Source organism: Ceratotherium simum, chromosome 10 (genome assembly GCF_057802395.1).
Source record: "Ceratotherium simum simum isolate JZ-2026a chromosome 10, ASM5780239v1, whole genome shotgun sequence".
NCBI lineage: Eukaryota > Metazoa > Chordata > Mammalia > Perissodactyla > Rhinocerotidae > Ceratotherium > Ceratotherium simum.
In genome coordinates, this window is record NC_141909.1 from 73,768,429 (window position 1) to 73,787,475 (window position 19,047).

At 37.3% G+C, this 19,047-nt stretch overlaps 1 protein-coding gene across 1 annotated transcript in view; it reads left to right on the forward strand.

Annotated features, from left to right (window-relative positions):
- The window catches only part of KATNAL1 (katanin catalytic subunit A1 like 1), a 67,849-nt gene that overhangs the window by 19,475 nt on the left and 29,327 nt on the right, over nucleotides 1–19,047 (forward strand). Inside the window, exons 3-5 of the mRNA XM_014791253.2 lie at nucleotides 3,590–3,758; nucleotides 14,939–15,066; nucleotides 15,460–15,565. Coding sequence (XP_014646739.1) covers nucleotides 3,590–3,758; nucleotides 14,939–15,066; nucleotides 15,460–15,565 — 403 coding nt within the window. The remainder of the gene's footprint in view (nucleotides 1–3,589; nucleotides 3,759–14,938; nucleotides 15,067–15,459; nucleotides 15,566–19,047) is intronic.

The window sequence follows — 19,047 nt, forward strand, 5'->3', positions numbered from 1 at the left end:
GAATCACAATACAATAGCATCTATGTACTCACCACGGAGTTTAAGATAAAAACCTTTACTGGTACCTATGAAGTCCCCCTTTGAGCTCCTCTGCATCCAATTCCCTTTCTTCCCCTTTCAGAGTTAGACACTATCCTGAATTTGGGGTTTATCATTCCCTTGCCTTTATTTATACTTTTAGTACATACATTTGTATTCCCAAACAGTAATTCCATTTTGCTTGGAGTTATGCTGTATGTGTTCATTGAACTTACTTTTTCACTCAACAGGATGGTCCTGAGATTCATGTATTGTTATTGCCTGTTGCTGTAATTCATGTTCATGTTAATATAGTATCCCATTATGTGAATATACAATAATTTATGTATCTAGTCTGATACTAGACATTTGAGTTGTTTCCAGTATTTGCTGTTACAAACAGTGCTGATAAGAACATTTACATAAGATACTGATATTTAATATAGCTTAGAAAGAGGATGTATTGGATCTTGGAGGAAATCAGCCTTACTTGCATGATAGAATAAGGCGTATTTTTTCCATTCTTATAGGGAAATATCCTCAAATAGGAGAATTGAACGTGGTGTAGACATTCTAGTCTTTTATCTGCAGATCTGCCAGTTATTGTCTATATTTGAAATACTGTAAGCTAGTACAGTGTTGGTCTGTGTTTGACCATTAGGGCAGAGGTTGATGATGCTGTATAACCCTACTAAAGTCTCTTTTTAAAAAGAGACTAGTAAAAGAAGCCTTGAGACTTATTTTTTACACAGCCTGGAAGCTGTCACTGGGTCCTTAAATTGAAGCATGATATTGTGCAGTGATGCGCTAAAGGAGGAAGAAGTACAGAACAGCATCAAGGATGTCCTTTGGAAAGTTGACAGAGTTTGTCACAAATGTAATATCAAACTGCAGTGAGATGGAACTGAAGACTTACAATGCACAGGCACACTTGTGAGACATGGGGCTTGCCACAAATGGCACATCTGGCTTCTTGAGCAGTTTCATTCAGACCATTTATGAGCCCATCAGAATATTGAGTGGCAGGACAAGGTCGGCAGCAGCAAACACTTGGAATGCAGCCTGTGTACGAGCTTTGAAATAATAATTCTCACAACACAGCTTTACTGAGCTGGATGTGAGTGCAAAATGAACTACAGCAGGACTCCTAAGCAAGTGTTAAATAGCAAGCTGAGGTGGGGAAGCGCAAGCTGAGAAGGCAGAAGAAATGTTTCAAGATTCACTGCAATTCACCCCTAAGCAACGAGGCCTAGCGCGGTAAGCCCTGCAGCTGACGAGCAGCCTGGCATGCAGCTGTAAGGGGTGGGCGCTGTTGGTGAGCAAAAGCTTCAGGCTGGCTGTGCGTCGAAAAAGCAGGACCACAAACAATGACAGACTATTTAAATAGCAGACGCAGCTGCTAACAGAAGGGCAGGCTTGACGTGTGTTCTGTGTGGAAGAGATTGTTGGTGTCATTTTATTGTCTTTGGCCATACACGTGAATCTGATTCAGGAAAGACATTTATACATACGCAAATGTGTATAAATAAATGTAAAGTTCTGCTCTGCTACTTTCCACCCCTTCATCAAAACAAAACAAACATTCAATCAAAAAATAGTGATTGCAGTGAAATACTAGGAATAGAGCAATGTAACATTTTTAGTTTTTTAGTTTTTATCACTCATCACATTTTTATTTATTTATTTTTAAATTTTTTTCAGGGAAGGATTCACCCTGAGCTAACATCTGTTGCCAATCTTCCTCTTTGTTTCTTCTCCTCAAAGCCCCAGTGCATGATTGTATATGCTAGTTGTAAGTTGTTCTGGTGTGAGCCACCACAACAGCATGGCAACTGACAGATGGGGGTGTGTGGTTCCTCGACCAGGAAGGGAACCCAGGCTGCCGAAGCTGTGAGAGCGCTGAACTTTAACCACTAGACCATCAGGGCTGGCTCAAACCGTGGGCATTTTAATTTTATTATCAGAATGCTTAAAAGACTAATAATGCACTAGAACTAATAGTGCAATAATACCTTTAAATTTGAAAATGCCTCATAACTATTTTACTGTGCACTATTTTCTACTTCCTTTCCTATGGATTTCTCTCACAAGATTGCTTATTCATCTTTGTCTCCTCCTAGGGTCTAGCACAGTGGAGGCTATATACCTCCTAATGGGTGTTCAGTAAATAATTGTTTAACTGGGCTGAACTCCAATTATTCAGATATCAATATGTGGTAACCTAATAGATAGATATACAGTTTTCACCAGCCTCTGTTAAGTCCTTAAGTTTCGTGTAGTGGTCTAATTCCAACAGTCTGAAGGTGCTATATTAGACCTGCAATATGTTAACAATTTTTTTACCTTTTTTGTGTTGAGTTTGCAACCTTCCTGGCTTTTCATCCATTCCCCTTTTTTGCTGGGTTCCTTGAGTTATAAACTTGTGTCACTTTTTCTGATACCAGGAAGAGAAACTCCATGATGAGTTAGATGAATTAAAAGCATGAAGCTGGAAGAGAGATAATAATAGATATGGCATATGGGTGAAAAAGGAATACACATATGGGATCTGAAGGGCTAAAATACAGGCAGAGCTGTAGAGACAGCAAAGGTAGGAAAACAGAGGCAGAGACAGTTCAAGGAAGAAGAACTGAGAGATTAAACACAGTGATAGAGTCCCCCCAGCCCCCACAGAGAGACAAATACTGTGCTGAGAAACCTTAGAACTACACTATTTGAAGAAGAGATGTTTCTCATTACATGAAACAAAATATGCCGCTCCTTGTGCATGGTTACATTTATATATGTCAAAATTCTTTTTTTTATTGAGGTATAATTGACATACGACATTATATTAGTTTCAGGTGTGTGACATAATGATTCAATATTTGTATATATTGCAAAATGATCGCTACAATAAGTCTAGTTAAAATTTGTCACCATATATAGTTATCAAAATTCTTAATTTCCATTTAGGGGCCTATATAGTTGGAATGATCCTATAATTTTTGACACCCTCAAAGCATGGATGATATTTTTACACATAAATTACTTTGTTTATAAGATTTCATTGTTAAGCTCTGCAGTTTGTAATTTGATGAATTAAATTGGATTTTTCCAATACAGAAGCAGAGAAAATCATTTTGGTTGTAAAAATAAATTAGTAAACTGTGTAAAATAGATATATTTTTGAATTTTTGTCCTTTCAGCTTTTAATGCTTTTTTTTTTTTTTTAAGTTACTTATTCTTGGTTTAGGACAGTAATGAATAAAGTAATTGACTTTCCATTGTGTTATTAAGATTATTAGATGGCGATAGCCTGTATTGCCCTCTATTGGTGATTATTAGTTATTTTTGACAAAATAATTGCTGCTATATGTATCATTTGTGTATATTTAATAATTGTATTAACCAGTATATTTTACAGAAAAGCACTTTTAAAAACTGACCTAATAGTTGTCAACTGACCATGAATTGGCAAAAGGGAGAAAAATTGAGATTTTGGGCTTCTTAATTTAATAGTTTTATTGACTAAGGTAGTATTGAAATACTTTTGCCTTTGATTAATTTTATGTTTATTTTTTCTTGTCAGAGCTCCGCCTCAGATAAGGCGTCCCAATCGAGAAGTAAGGCCTCTGAGGAAAGAAATGCCAGGAGGTGGAGCCCGGGGGCCTGTAGGCCGAGCACATCCGATATCAAAGAGTGAAAAACCCTCCGCAAGTAGGGACAAGGATTATAGAGCAAGAGGGAGAGAGGACAAGGCAAGACTCGCTCTTTGTAACTCACTCACGTGAAGCCCATGACTTTTGGCGCATATTATAATTTTTGTTGGCTTTTCGGACGTGGTTTTGATGTGGAAGAGATTTTAAAAAGTCTGATTCAAAAACCTAAGCAGTCTTTGCATGCTGAAGGCCATTCTGCACTGCCAGTAACCTCAGAGGTATATTTTAAAAAGTACACACACACAGTCTTTAGCAAAATGGGTCTTTTGTAGAAATATTCAAAATAAAGTTTTAAAACTTTAAAAATATTTTAACAGGGGCCGGCCCCGTGGCGTAGCAGTTAAGTGTGCGTGCTCCGCTGCTGGTGGCTCGGGTTCGGATCCCGGGCACGCACCGAGGCACCGCTTGTCAGGCCATGCTGTGGCCACGTCCCATATAAAGTGGAGGGAGATGCGCACAGATGTTAGCCCAGGGCCAGTCTTCTTCAGCAAAAAAAGAGGAGGATTGGCATGGATGTTAGCTCAGGGCCAATCTTCCTCACACACACAAAAAATTTTAACAAATATCCTGAATTAAAAAGAACAATAAATGAAAACATAATTGTAGGGAAAAGACTTATAAGGAAGTAGATGTACATATTCATAGAATAAGATGATGGGTATGATTCACTCCTGCTAAAAATAAAAAAAAATTTTGATTTATCTGTAAATTTTAGAGTAGAGCAAGGTTTTTTTTCCCTTAATGAGAAAATTTCCCTTAATTAGGGTTCACTGTGTACATTTACTTGATCTGAGAAATTGATCAGTGAATAAACGTAGTATTGGCTGGAAATTCTGTACTGCCTTTAAAATGGACTTTAGAAAAATGGGCTGAAGATAATCTTACGGAGTAAGGAGGTACCTAGGATGACCTGACACGTCTCTTAGCCTTAATGTTAATGAAAAGACAAGAATAAATTTTTAGTGATAGCATTTCCCATTTCCATTGTGATGTCATAAATGAATGATGGTGTTATTGAACAGCCACAGAGAAGTTTGGTTTTCCTAGCGAGGGGTTCAGGATATGTCATCACATTTATGCCATGCTATTTATAATGAAAATATAATTTATAACTAATGGCAAATGGTTATCCTTGAAAATTACATACTATATTTGAATTTTTTACTGTGTATAATTTCAGTCAGTAGATAAGGACTCTATACAGACCAGCTTCCTAGGCCTTGTGGATGTTTACGCCATGATAGAATAAAACTGGTATTTCTGTTCATGAGATAGATTCAAAGACACATTCCACCTCTCTCCCTCACTAGGACGCTGAAAATGAATTAGATTTTTTTATGTTTACATGTTGGTGCTATTATGCCATAAAACAGTAAGTGATTCCGTCTCAGATCTCTTTTGGAATTAGTGAGGGATACTAATAAATAAATTTTTCCTGCTGATGAAATTGAACTGGTTCACCCCCCATTATCAAAAGCCACATAAGTAGATACTTAAAAATCTGTATCTTATTGTCATCTGTTTCTTCCTCTCCCCTTCATTTTTGTGTAGCTAACCTTGGTTTGCATTTTAGAGGATAAGTGGGGGCTGAAGTCCAACCCTTACTCTGCAAGTAGCTTTTAGGTAAATGTTTATAACCGGGTGAGGAACTTTCAGTCTTTACGTTAATTTGGCATAATACAAGAGAAGAACCTTGGTCATGGTTTATTGGATGCTTTTCTGCTGGGCACCATTCAGAGTGATGAGAATAATTCATGAAACAATCCCAAGTAGGTAGTCGTCTTATCTCCATTTTACAAATGGAGAACCTGAGGTAGAGGGAGTTAAAGTAACTTGCCCAAAGTCAAAGAGTGGAATGGAGCTTGGAATGGAATTTGTGAAGTCAGGAATTTTTTTCTCTTTATTTTAGGATTTTTCACATTATGTAGTATACCTACCAAACTAGATTAAAATCTGGATTGAGTTTGAAAAGAGTCCCAGAACAGTTAAATAAATGTTGATCTTTAAATGTGATTCTTTTTTTTTTTTTTTAATTTTTTTTCCCCCAAAGCCCCAGTAGATAGTTGTATGTCATAGTTGCACAGCCTTCTAGTTGCTGTATGTGGGATGTGGCCTCAGCATGGCCGGAGCCCAAAGCCCCAGTAGATAGTTGTATGTCATAGTTGCACAGCCTTCTAGTTGCTGTATGTGGGACGCGGCCTCAGCATGGCCGGAGAAGCGGTGCGTCGGTGCATGCCCGGGATCCGAACCCGGGCCGCCAGCAGCAGAGCGCGCGCACTCAACCGCCAAGCCACGGGGCGGCCCCTAAATGTGATTCTTAAGCAAAGAACAAAACAATCAGGCAGGGCCGGCCCCGTGGCTTGGCGGTTAAGTGCGCGCGCTCCCTGCTGGCGGCCCGGGTTCGGATCCCGGGCGCGCACCGACGCACTGCTTCTCTGGCCATGCTGAGGCCGTGTCCCACGTACAGCAGCTAGAAGGATGTGCAGCTATGACATACAACTATCTACTGGGGCTTTGAGGGAAAAATAAATAAATAATAATAAAAAAAACAATCAGGCAGCATTTGTTGAATGTCAGATAAATTTTTCTGGAGAGTGTAAATTACCTGTCACTTAAAAAGTTCCAAGTAATTTTCTAAATCTTAGCTATTCTTTCATTGACTTGTAAGTACTCAGAATGTCACTGGAAAGTAAGCTGTTTATTTAAAAAAAAAAGTGACCTCTACAGTTGTTTGAAGATAAAAGCTATTTTCTGAATCACTCTGGAAACAAAAGAGACTACAGTTTAAAAAAACAAACTCGTGAAAACTTCATCAGAATTTGAAAAGTGTACTTGGTTCAGTTGTGATTATCATAAGCACTCAGATATTCATTAGAATACTAGAGTCCCTAAAACTCACTGAAGGCTGTGATAGGGTTTGAGGCAGTGTAGGTGAAACTGACAGCTATCCACTGCTATTGAAAGCTAATTCGAAAATGAGTACAGTAGTCCCCCCTTATCCACAGGGGATATGTTCCAAGACCCTAAGTGGATGCCTGAAACCGCAGATAGTGCTGAACCCTATGTATACTATGTTTTTTCCTGTATGTACATCCCTATGATAAAGTTTAATTTATAAATTAGGCATAGTAAGAGATTAGCAACAATAATAATAAAAATAGAACAATTATAACAATATACTGTAATAAATGTTATGAGTGTAGTTTCTCTCTCTCTCCCAATATCTTATTATACCTTACTCACCCTTCTTCTTGTAATGATGTGAGGTGATACAGTGCCTACATGATGAGATGCAGTGAAGGTGAATCACAGAACAAGATATCATCACGCTACTTAGAACAGCACAGAATTTAAAACTTATGAGTTATTTCTGGAATTTTGCATTTAATCTTTTCTATCCACAGTTGACCATGGGTAACTGAAACTGAAGAAAGCAAAACTGTGGATAATGGGGAAGTACTGTATTGGAAGGGTCCTCAGAGATATTGTGTCCTCGTTGTTAGTTTTTTAAAATCAGTTTTGTGTGTTGCAACCAGCTTTAAAAATAAATGAAGTAGAATACACTTGAAAATTCAGAGTGCATTGCCCATAGTAAGACAATATTATTTTGAGAACAGAAATTTAGTTATATGAATATATAAAAAATTTAGTTATATAGTTATATGTTTGTGTACACTGGCTCGTGATCTAAAAAGAGTTTGTACTGTATGTTATGGTCAGAAGTGTGAAAGCTGCTGCTGTACTCCAACCACTTAACTTTATAGATATAAAAAAAGTGATGACGAGAAATTACACATCTAGCCCAAGATTCTCAGTATCTTTGAATTTTTAGTTTAGTGTTGTGAACTGTATGATGGAGCAACCAAAAGTTAATAGGAATAGCAACAGATATCACTCTTCCTTAAGCACACTTAACCTGTACCAGGCACTTTTTGAAGCTTTTTACATATATTGGCTCATTTAGTTCCTATAAATTCCTGTGGACTCAGCATTATGTCCTCTGTTGTACGTATGAAGAGATTGAGGCACCAAAGTCATAACTACGAGTAGGTGGTGGAACTAGGATTTAAACTCAAACTCTAGTACCTGAGCTTTTAATCATTATGCTGTACAGACTCTTATTTGAAAATGCTTATTGTCTTATTTTAATGTATCACAAATACCTATTTCTTATGAAAAGTACCAGTACATTTTCTGAGTGATTAAATCTTTTCTTTATCCTTTTTTAAACTGCTGACAGGCTTCAAGTTAGGTCCAAGCTTAAAAATACTGTTTTTCAATAAGTAACGATCACTTTATATAGTGATCTGTTGTTCAGGCCTTATAGTTTTTTCCCCCTGAGGGTCACAGAATCATCATAAGGCCAGTTTGTTACCCCATTTACTTAACGCTCAAACGTTTAAGTGAGTACTTCGTGTTAGTCATACTTCTAGGTACTAGGAATACAAACTTTAGTAACGTGTAACTCCTGGCCTCAAATTGATTATTTTCTTATTGATGAGAGGGAGTCAGATGAATAAATTAACCTTTACAATTATGTTTTTCAGTCTTATTTGAGTGTACCTGAGAAAATTGGATGTATTACTATTTTATTATTTAAGCCTAGAGTCAGTATAGAAATGCACATAGAAATAACAAATGCATTTTTTATTTAAAAGGGATAGTCTAAAAGTATTAGGTAGCAGAAGAAATGTTTTGTATTATAACCAAAAATAAATTTAATTCGTAAAACTCTGATTCTTAAATATTTTTAAGACTATAGCTTTACGGTTAATTAACTCTTAGTGAAATGAGCAGTGCTTCCATTATGATCTCATGATTAAAGCTGTATATACTTTTAAATAGAATTCAGATTAAAGTATGGGAAATTATATTCATAGAATTAATTTAAAGTTCTTAAAGGACTTCAGCATTGAATTACCTGTAACGAATGGCAGTTTTTGAATACTTTCCTTCTCATAACTGAGTAAGTCTAGGGATGTCTGATATGCAGAGATGTTGTAAGCTGGGTTGGAGCATTCTTTTGAGAGCTGTTGAGTGTGATTATACAAATGAACAGTGACTTTTAAAAAAAATATTTTTATTGAAGAAAAGTGTGCAGATTATAAGGGTACTAACTGAACGATGATCATCTAACCAGCAGTGTACTGGTAAATATTTAATAACTGGAAAAAAGTGTGTGTGTGTCTATACGGATGTGTAGCACATAATTTACAAATAATAAAATATACAGTACTCTTTATTGTAAATTTTATAGAGCCAGTGGACTTCTACAGAATACCTTTGCTGATGTTTGCTCAGCTCTTGTATCTGTAGCCAACCTGTGGTTGCAATTGACAGATGAATGGGAACGTAGTTCTGATGTGCAAGTTGGTTGATATTTTTTCATTAATGAGTAAGACGAAAAGTGAAACCGCAGAGACAGACTGGAACTTCACTCATTCATCAATCACTTGAGCAACTTTGATGAATCGGATAATAGTTTTCAAATACTGGAAAAATATTTCCTTAATTTTTGTGCTATTTACAATGCAGCAGTTACAGAAATGACACACTTTTAAGTGTTATTAACATTTTCCCCATTATTTTCTTAAGTCTAGACAATTAACAAAATAACAAGTCAAGCCCTGATTTGTCGCATTTGCTGATTTTTATGGTATAAATACTTCCACTATGACCGATTTCAGGCTGAACTGAACTCAGAGTTGAGATGAGATATGGATAGTAGCCTACCATCATAAAGCGTTTCCACCATACAGATACAGTTGACTTAAGTAACTTCAAGTGCATAGGTAATAGGTAAATAATTAAAAGGTGAGGAGTTTTTAGTGTTTTTTACCTTTGTTTTTGATATAATTTTTTCTAAGTTTGTGTAATTTAATTTTTATTAATGGCTGTATTTCACAGCTGTCTTGCAAAATGCCTGAAAATTTAATGATTGGCTCTTGCAAACCAGTAAGAGTCAGCTTCAGCACACCACTACTTGTAACCCCAGTAACTACCATGTAATCCACTTAACTATCACTCAGAGGTCAAGAATAGAACATTTAGCACCTCAGAAGCCATGTTCATGATCCCTCCCAATCCCTGCCACTTCCTCCCCAAAGGTACCCACTATTCTGATTTCTAAGGTCATAAATTACCTATGCCTATTTTGAAACTTAATATACAGTAAGTATTCCTTTTTGTCTGGCTTTTTTTGCTCAACATATGTTTGTGAGATCTCTCCATGCTGTTGTATATATCTAAAGTTTGTTTATTTTCCTTCATATACAGTATTATACCACAGTTAAATCTGTTTTACTGTTAATGGATATTTAGATTGCTTTTCTTTTGGAACTATTATTAGTAATGCTATTTTGGATAGTTTTATACTTTTCCTTTGTATATATGTGCAGTCATTTCTAGTGAGCGTATACCTAGGAGTGGAATTAGTGGGTCTTAGGATTTGCATATGTTAAACTTTAGTAGATAACACCAAATAGTTATCCAAGGTGATTATACCAATTTCCACTCCTGCTTACGGGGTATACAAGTTCTAGTTGCTCTTCATCCTCACCAACACTTGATATTGTCTGTCTCTTGTGGGTATAATCATATCTCATTGTGATTTTACCAGCATCTTTACCGTGTATTTACCTGATAACTTATGAGGTTGGAAATCCTTTCGTATGTTTGTTGGCCACTTGTATTATCAGTGACTTGTTTTTAAGAAATATCTTGTTCTATCCTTTGGATATTAAGTCATTCCACATATTCTTTCTCTGATGGCAGCTAATTTATAGTGTTGTTTTTTGCTTTTATTTATTTATTTTTTTACCTTTTTGCATGAGAGTATAGTGAAGTAGTTACTTGCTGTTCTGTCCCTGAATGTTTCACTCTATGTTTTAGTTATTTATGAGTTGTGTCCCCTAATGTGGATGAATGCCTCATGAGGGCAGGGGTTTTGTCCGTTTGGTTCATTGCTATTCCCCAGTGCCTAAAATAGTGCCTGGCATATAGTAAGTATTCATAGATATAAATGTGTTGAAAGAGCATATTTATTGCTAAGCATGCAGAATGCTATGGATTCATTATTTCAACTTAAATGTTTTTGTATTAACATTCCAATGCAGAGCATAGCATCGAAATTAGTAAGCACTGTTTTGCATCTATCAACCTATTTTCCTTTGTAAAATAATAAAGTCTTAGAGTGGGACACAGTTTAGAGATCTTGTCAAACTTTTCCTGTGTTTGCTTCCCACACTGGGGTAGGAGTAGCCCCAAGTGTGCAGCAGTATGCCACAGTGTGCCAAGTGGTTGAAAGCACTGATTCTGACGCCAGACAGCCAAGGATCTAGCTGTGTGTCCTTGGACAATTTACTTAACTTCTCTGTGCCTCACTTCTCATCTGTGAGATGGAAATAATGAGTACCTGCCTCATAGGACCTTTAAGATGGTTACGTCAAGTGCTTAGAACAGTGCCTGACACATAGTAAGCAGTATGTGAGTGTTAGCTATAAAGGTAACATGAAAGTGGGGAACTAACACAGATATGGTACAGAATACAAATCACTTTTTTAAAAAAGAGAAAATGAGATTTCCAAGAAATTTTGCACTTGCCTTAGGCTATTGAATTCAGGAAACAAATGAGTAAGTGGGCAAGTGAGAGGCAGTGTCTTTACAGGAAGAACCAAGGATCAGCTATAATTCTGCTTAGATGTCCCTGTGACTGTGGATCAGTGGTTTTTATTGCTAATTAGCCAGTAATCCTGATGTGAGGAGCTCCCTACCTAACAAGAGAGATGACTCCTTTGTTGGATAGAACTCATTGTCAGAAAATTCTTTCTTCTGTTGATCTGAAATTGACCTCTTTCGTCACTTTATCTTGGTCCTGGTTCTTTCCTTTGGAGTAATATGGAGTAAATAGAGGTAAACAGGTCAGTTGGTTGTGTTGCTCTGTTAGCATTTTCTTCTTCAGCTTAAATGTCTCTAGTGTCCTCGATTCTCCTCCATGTGACATGGTTTTTGAACCCTTTATCACGCTGGTCATCCTTCTCTGGGTAATTCACTTGTCAGTATTTCTCTTAAAATGCAAGACCCAGAGCTAGTAACTGACCATGTTTCACTTAAGCTTCCACCATGAGAAGGCACACAGTAAAATGCAAAAACGATTATTTGCATTTTAGGCCAAGCTGTGTCATTATTGGCTCAATATTGGGTTAGTCACTAATTTTAGCTTCATTTTCCTCAAATAGAATGATTAGCCAATATTAATGAAAGATCATTAACAAACTTTTCTTGATATGGGTAACTTAGTAAAAGGAAGCTAAGTATTTGCTTTAACAAGAAAAAAAGTGTATCAGCCTTCATGTTAAATATCAAATTTTTGCTAATGTTGACCATAGTCAATTAATGTGAAAATCTAAGCAAAGAGTTCTAAGATGATATCATTTCAGTGACATTGCAGCTAGTATTATTATTATAAACTGTACAGGTAATAATATCTTGGGTGATGTTAGCTTTATTGCCTAAAAACTAAGTTTCTTTTAGGTATTGCAGTTAATCTCGCTGGTTAACTGAAACCACAGTTACTTATATTTGACATCCTATTCCAGTTTATCTGAGTATATATTATGAAAGATAATAGTCCCCCATTTTGTTGATTTCCCTATGTAAGGAAATCATTTATTTTTAGTTTTCCTAAATCTATTTTTTAATAACCTCACCATTTTGATTTGAAAAAGTTCCTGGAATCTTCTTTGGAGTACTTAATTTGTAGTCAAATCTCATCCCTACCATTGAGAAACTTTGGATTCTAGGGCAAGTCATTTGACTGGCTTATACCCACGTTTCCTTTTCTATGAATTGACAGGCTTGCCCTTGAGTACTCCAACAGGCTTTTATTTCTCTGCTTCTGCCTCTATCCCATCCTTTTTCCATACAGCAGTCAGAAGGGTCATTTAAAAATGTAAGTGAGGGGGCCGGCCTGGTGGCGTAGCAGTTAAGTTCGCATGCTCCACTTTGGCAGCCTGGGGTTCGCAAGTTCAGATCCCGGGCGCAGACCTATGCACCGCTTATCAAGCCATGCTATGGCAGTGTCCCATATGAAGTAGAGGAAGATGGGCACAGATTGTTAGGCCAGGGCCAATCTTCCTCACCAAAAAAAAAAAAAAAAAAGTAAGATCCTGGCATTCCCCTGTTTAACACACTTCAAAAATTTCCCCATGTGCTTAGAATAAAATCGGAACTCCTCCCTGTGGCCTATAGGAGCCCGGGTGAGCTGGCCTCTGCCCATCTCTCCAACTTATTCCTCTTGCTCAGTACCTTTTAGCCACATTGACCACTCAGTTTTTTCATAGCACTTCACATTATAATACACACATTATAATAATGTGTGTTTTTGGTTTGTTTACTTGTTACTTGTTCCCCCCACTAGACTAGATGCTTGATGAGGGCAGATAATGTATTTTCATTCACTGATCTAAAACCTAATGCACAATAAAATGTATTGGACACAGACGCTCACATATTTATTGTCCTTAAAATCCTATGATTCCTGTTACTTTCAGATAAGTGTACAGCTTTTCCTTTCCCTTGGTAGTGTTGAGCAACTCCTGCCCACCACTTGGACATTCATACTAAAATAGCTGCCTGCTGATATTTCTTAATGCTAATTTTTTGGTAAGTCTCAAATTGCAATGCCGTATCAAGGCTTGTTAAGTCCCAGAGATATCAGTTTCTGTTGCATTCTTTAGTTGATTTATTTCTAGAAGAGTTTTAAAATAATTGCAGAGTGCTCCAATGATTTGTTTGAATGTGACTTTGTAGCCTTGGCCTGTCTGTTTTTAAAACGTGATTCTAGGCTGAGCTTGTTTTAAATTTGTTGATGTTATTATGATATTGTTGCATAGGCGTGTCAGAAATTTACTCCTGCTAATAGTGTTAATACCAATATCTGTCATCTGAAATACAAGAATCTTTCTGAAAATTTAGCTTAATATTGTCACCATGCTACCCAGAAATGGTCAATTATTCGTTTGCCCAAAGGGAGAGATTTAGTCCACTCGTAGCACTTACTATTGAGCCTGTGGTTTATCTCAGCTGAGGTATGGTAGGAGAGGTTCATCCTGTTCTCTCTCTTCAGATTTAAGCTTAGGAAATTGACTCATTTTTTGACCGTTTTCCCCTTTCATTTTTGTATTTGACAGTAACTGTGGGGCTGAAGTTCTGGGGAGGTACTTGGCTCTGTCTGCTAAAAGCGTTCCAGTGGTTGAACCGGCTCTGGCAACTGAGCACATTTCATTTGAGCTCTTCAAAGCTGCATAAATCTTGGCAGAACCCCATAGAAACCATAGTGTATAATTCTTTTTTAAAGCCATCATATTATTAAATAAAGAATTTGAGGTAAAGTAATTGCTTTAATGGTATTAATACTACAATTTAAAAAGATCCTTTACCATTATCATTAGTGACTTTATGATGTGGTCCAAGGACCTTACTAGGAAGAAATCCTGAATCCTAAGGAGGTACTTACAGTAACAGGGAAAAGTCCCAACTCTTTCCTCATCTGCAGCCTCTTTCTTGGATGCTTTGGAGGATGTGATAGTTCTGCCATATGCAACCCACTCTTAAGCTTTAAGCTGACTCACCCAGGCATGAGGTGGTCTGATGTTGTGGAAAGGGCATGAGTTTGGGGAGTCAGGAAGACCTGAGTTAAAATCTCTACTCAGACATTTAATAATGGTGAAGTTGATTAAGTTACTTAACGTTTCTGAGTCCCAGTTCCTTATTTGTGAAAATAAGGATAATAATACCTACCTGTGGGGTTGTTGTGAATATTGAATTAGATATGTGTGAGATTTCTTGCCATATAGTAGGTTCTCAGTAAATTAATTTGCTTTCTTCTTCTGCATTAATATTCTAAATATTCTCTGGCAGTGGTGGAAATCCCCTGCATCCGCAAATTCAGAGGTATCTAGCGAGTATTATTTTATTCTGACTTGCAGCTGTCCCCCCAAGAATGTAAATTCGAAGAAGTATATAGTAAAGTTGACCAGTTCATCTATTATTGATGAATTAAATAGGGGAGGATGGCATTTGGGTAATCAGAAAACATTATCTTAAAATAATAAAAAAATTATTTTTAAAATGATTACATTACAATATTTTGAAAGCCTATTGATGTTAATTAAAATTATTTTGTTATTGACCATTGTTTTTTTTATACCTGTCCCCAGGGAAGGAAAAATATGCAAGATGGTGCAAGTGATGGTGAAATTCCAAAATTTGATGGTGCTGGATATGATAAGGATCTGGTGGAAGCCCTTGAGAGAGACATTGTATCCAGGAATCCTAGCATTCATTGGTTAGTCTTTTAAGTTCTTTAATTAAAGTAGCAGAGAAAATAAGTTCTAGGTTGGCTTGGTATGAGTCTTCTGCTGTTATCCATTAGTCTCCCGATTATGACCTCATCCATAATATGAGTGTATGGAACTGATAGGACAGTTCTTCTTTCAGAATATACCCAGACGTTTTACATGTTAATTTGATGTTGATGTAACTGACAAAGGTTGTTCATTGAATAACATGTCCTCATTAATAACCGCAGTGTTTTCACTGATCATTTTATGCAGTAAGAATTAGAGTAATGTTCTTAATATAAGAATAATTTATAAGTAAAAAAAATTAAAAGAGTCAGTATTGACCATAAATAAAAAGTGTCCCTGAATAAACATGAAACTTTGCTGTTCTTGCAAAGGGATGACATAGCAGATTTGGAAGAAGCTAAGAAGTTGCTAAGGGAAGCTGTTGTTCTTCCAATGTGGATGCCTGACTTTTTCAAAGGGATTAGAAGGCCATGGAAGGTGAGAATTTATTAAAATAATATAGGTATAAAAATGCTGCTTACATGATAACGAAAGACAGCATCGTTGTTTCCTATTATGTTTATTAACACAGTTTATAAAGGTTGGGGGAGGTTTGTGTACATTCCAAATACCTGGATTTGAATTTGTAATTGAGGCGTGCTGCCTCTGCATGGAAGGAGAGGTGCTTGGAGTGTTGAAACTATAGTCTTCAGTTAAAGTCACGTCCCTCAGGGTCGTTGAGCTAGAGATTAGTTTTAAGAATTTCCTAGATGTCTGCTTCTGTAAATAAAGAGTTAATAAGCGGGGCCGGCCCGGTGGCGCAAGCGGTTAAGTGCTCGAGCTCCGCTGTGGGGGCCCGGGGTTCGCCGCTTTGGATCCCAGGTGCACACCGACGCACTGCTTGGCAAGCCATGCTGTGGTGGCGTCCCATATAAAGTGGAGGAGGATGGGCACGGATGTTAGCCCAGGGCCAGTCTTCCTCAGCAAAAAAGAAAAAAAAAAAGGAGGATTGGCAGATGTTAGCACAGGGCTGATCTCCTCACACACACACAAAAAAGTTAACAAGCAAACTAAAGAGTAATAGTACATAGTCTTATAGAATAAGTGTTTGATAAAATAAATATCTTTCTAAAAGTTGGCATATTTCTCACTAATTATTTCGATCACTTCCCTGAGTCTTGGTATAATTCTTAGACGTAATCAGAATGTTTGCTTCTTTCTAGCTTACCCTCTGCTTTAGAGTTTAAAGCTTGCCCAGGACCAGTTCCTCCTAAGTCCAGTGTTTTCATTTTAGCATATTAAAAAACCCTTCCAATGACTGCTGCCTGGAACTCTTTTTGGTCTTAGCCATAGGCAGAGTCTTCCTTTACTCTGACTGAGAGAGTGAAATAAAAGCGTGATCTGACTTTGCCCTTCTGAATTAGCTAGAAAGGTCTGTTTCTCTTCCCAATACCTCCTCCTCTTTTGGCTTGCTTAAAAGTAGAGACGAGGAGAAATTGTGTATTTACATGAGTAGCTTGGAACACCCATGGCATTTTGATTGCCTGTCACAACTTAAAACTTATAGACTGTTTGTTATCGATTTACCTGATTTTCGGAACATATTACCATACCTTTCCCCTATATTTATAACAATATTGAAAAGAGAGATTAAAGTCTTAAAATAGATATTTAAAGGAGTTTTGAAACAGCTGGAATGGTAGGTGTAACCTACCTATTATGATGAGCTCTGTAAGTTTTTAGCAGGAGAGTGATTTGCAAATGTAGAAAGATCACCGTGGCAGCAGGGTGGAGGATGGATTGGAGGATGGATCTATGGATCCATCCATAGATGGATATAGATGAAGAATCTGATTAGGAGGCTGTTGCAATAGTCAAGCCAAACAATGAGGACCTGAACAAAGGCATTTGTTATTTGGCTAGTGAAAAATGGTTGGGCTTCTGAGAGATGTTTAGAAGGTACAAGTGATAACATTATGACTGATAGTTTATAGGGATGAGGGAGAGGGACGAGTCGTGTGACTCCCAGATTCTGGGTTTGAATTGAACGAGTATGCAGTTACTTCTGACACCAACTACCCCAGATTGAGCCAGACTTCACAAGTTGAGGGCAGTTTTCCATAAGACTGCCCTCACTTCAGATGCCAGGCTGCAGACTTGAGGGTCTCCAGGTCACCCTCACTTCTGAGCAGCTGGCTATAAATTCGGGGATTTTCACTACCCGCTCAGGTTCGATAATTCCCCAAATGATTCACAGGATTTAGGAAAGCATTGTACTTATAATTACAGTTTTATTATAGCAAAAGGGGGCAAATCAGAACTGGCCAAAAGAAGAATTGCATAGGGTGAGATCTGGGAGGATGGTGAAAGTGAAGCTTCTGTTGTCCTCTCCCCATGGAATCAGGATGCTGTACCCTCCTAGCGCACGGATGTGTGACAATATGTAGAGTATTGCCAATGGGGAAGCTCACTCAAGCTTCAGTGTCCACAGTTTTTTATTGGGGTTTCATTACATAGTCATGATTGATTGAATCATTGCCCATGTGTCTCAGTCTCTAGTCCCCCTTCTTTCCCCAGAGGTCCAGTTGACAGCACTGGCTCAAAGCCCCAGTCCTCTAATCATGTGGTTGGTTTTTCTGGAAAGGCCAGCCCCCATCCTGAGTTATCTCATTAGCATAAACTATATAGTGGCAAGCCATGAGTCACCTCATTAGCATAATATTTCAGGGCCCAACATGAACAGAGATACTCCTGTCACTGGGGAAATTCCAAGGATTTAGAGTCTACCTCCCAGGAACTGGGGAAAAAGGCCAGCCAAATGTTTTATTATATAGAGTACAATGAACTGATATTGGAAATTGAGAAGAGGAGCAGATTTAAATGGAAACAAAATATGTTTAGGTAAATACTCAGCAAGTAATTGGAAATAGAGGTCTAGAGCTTAAGATAGAGTTTGAGTTTAAATTAAAATTGCAAGATATAAGTGGTGGTTGATATTATGGGTATGGAAATTGTTCAAAGAGTGTTATAAGGGGAGAAGAACAAAAGACTTAGAATTGCTTTGGGAATGTAAAGGGCAGGGGGAAGAGGAGACCTGAAAGACACTGAAGATAGTCATGAGTAGGAGAAGCATCAGGAAAGAGCAGTGTCACAGAACCACCTTAGGGAGAAAGGGCTTTGAAAAGAAGGAAATGAACACCAGATTTCAACAGCGTCAAGGGTCAGAGAGAAGGAAAGAAGATATAAATTGAAGAGTGACCACTGAATTAGTAAATTAGGTATTTTTAGTGAGGTAGTGGAGGCAGAAGTCAAGTGTAGCTTGTGAAGAAAAAGTGGTAAGCATAAACCATTTCTTTAAGAAGGTTGGCTGAGAAGGGAAGGAGAGGTGGATAGTAGCTAAAGAATTTGTAGGGTCAAGTGAAGGATTTTTTTTTTTAAATGGGACAGATTTAAGTATGTTTTTCTACGAGGGGAAAGAACCAATAGAGAAGGAGATACAGGAAATAGAGGAGATAATTGAAGGAGTAATGTCATGAGGAGGTGAAATTTATAAATACTGTACTGTATCTATGAGCTGTATCTAGTATACAGATATTAATGGTGGAAATTAACTCCTATTGGAGGGCCGCATTAATGACATTACAGGAACTGAGATGGCATTGAAAGGGGACATTAGAAAGAGAAATATGAACTTTGTTATAGTTGTGCCTATACCATTAGTTGTTTTTACAGTTTTAAAAATATCAATCTCATGCACAAAGGCTCCTTCCTTTCCAAAGCAAAATTTTTTATAAAACTAGTGTTTCAAATCCTAGTGATCCCGGGTTGTTCTGGGTATTAAAATTCTATAGCTAGAAAAGGGGTTGGAGAGTTTCTGAATTTAGAGTTTATGAATCTTTGACGTGCACATAGTTTTCAAAGTTTAAATCCCCAAAGTTTAAATTCTCAGAATAACTAATAATTAGTTACTATTAACTAGT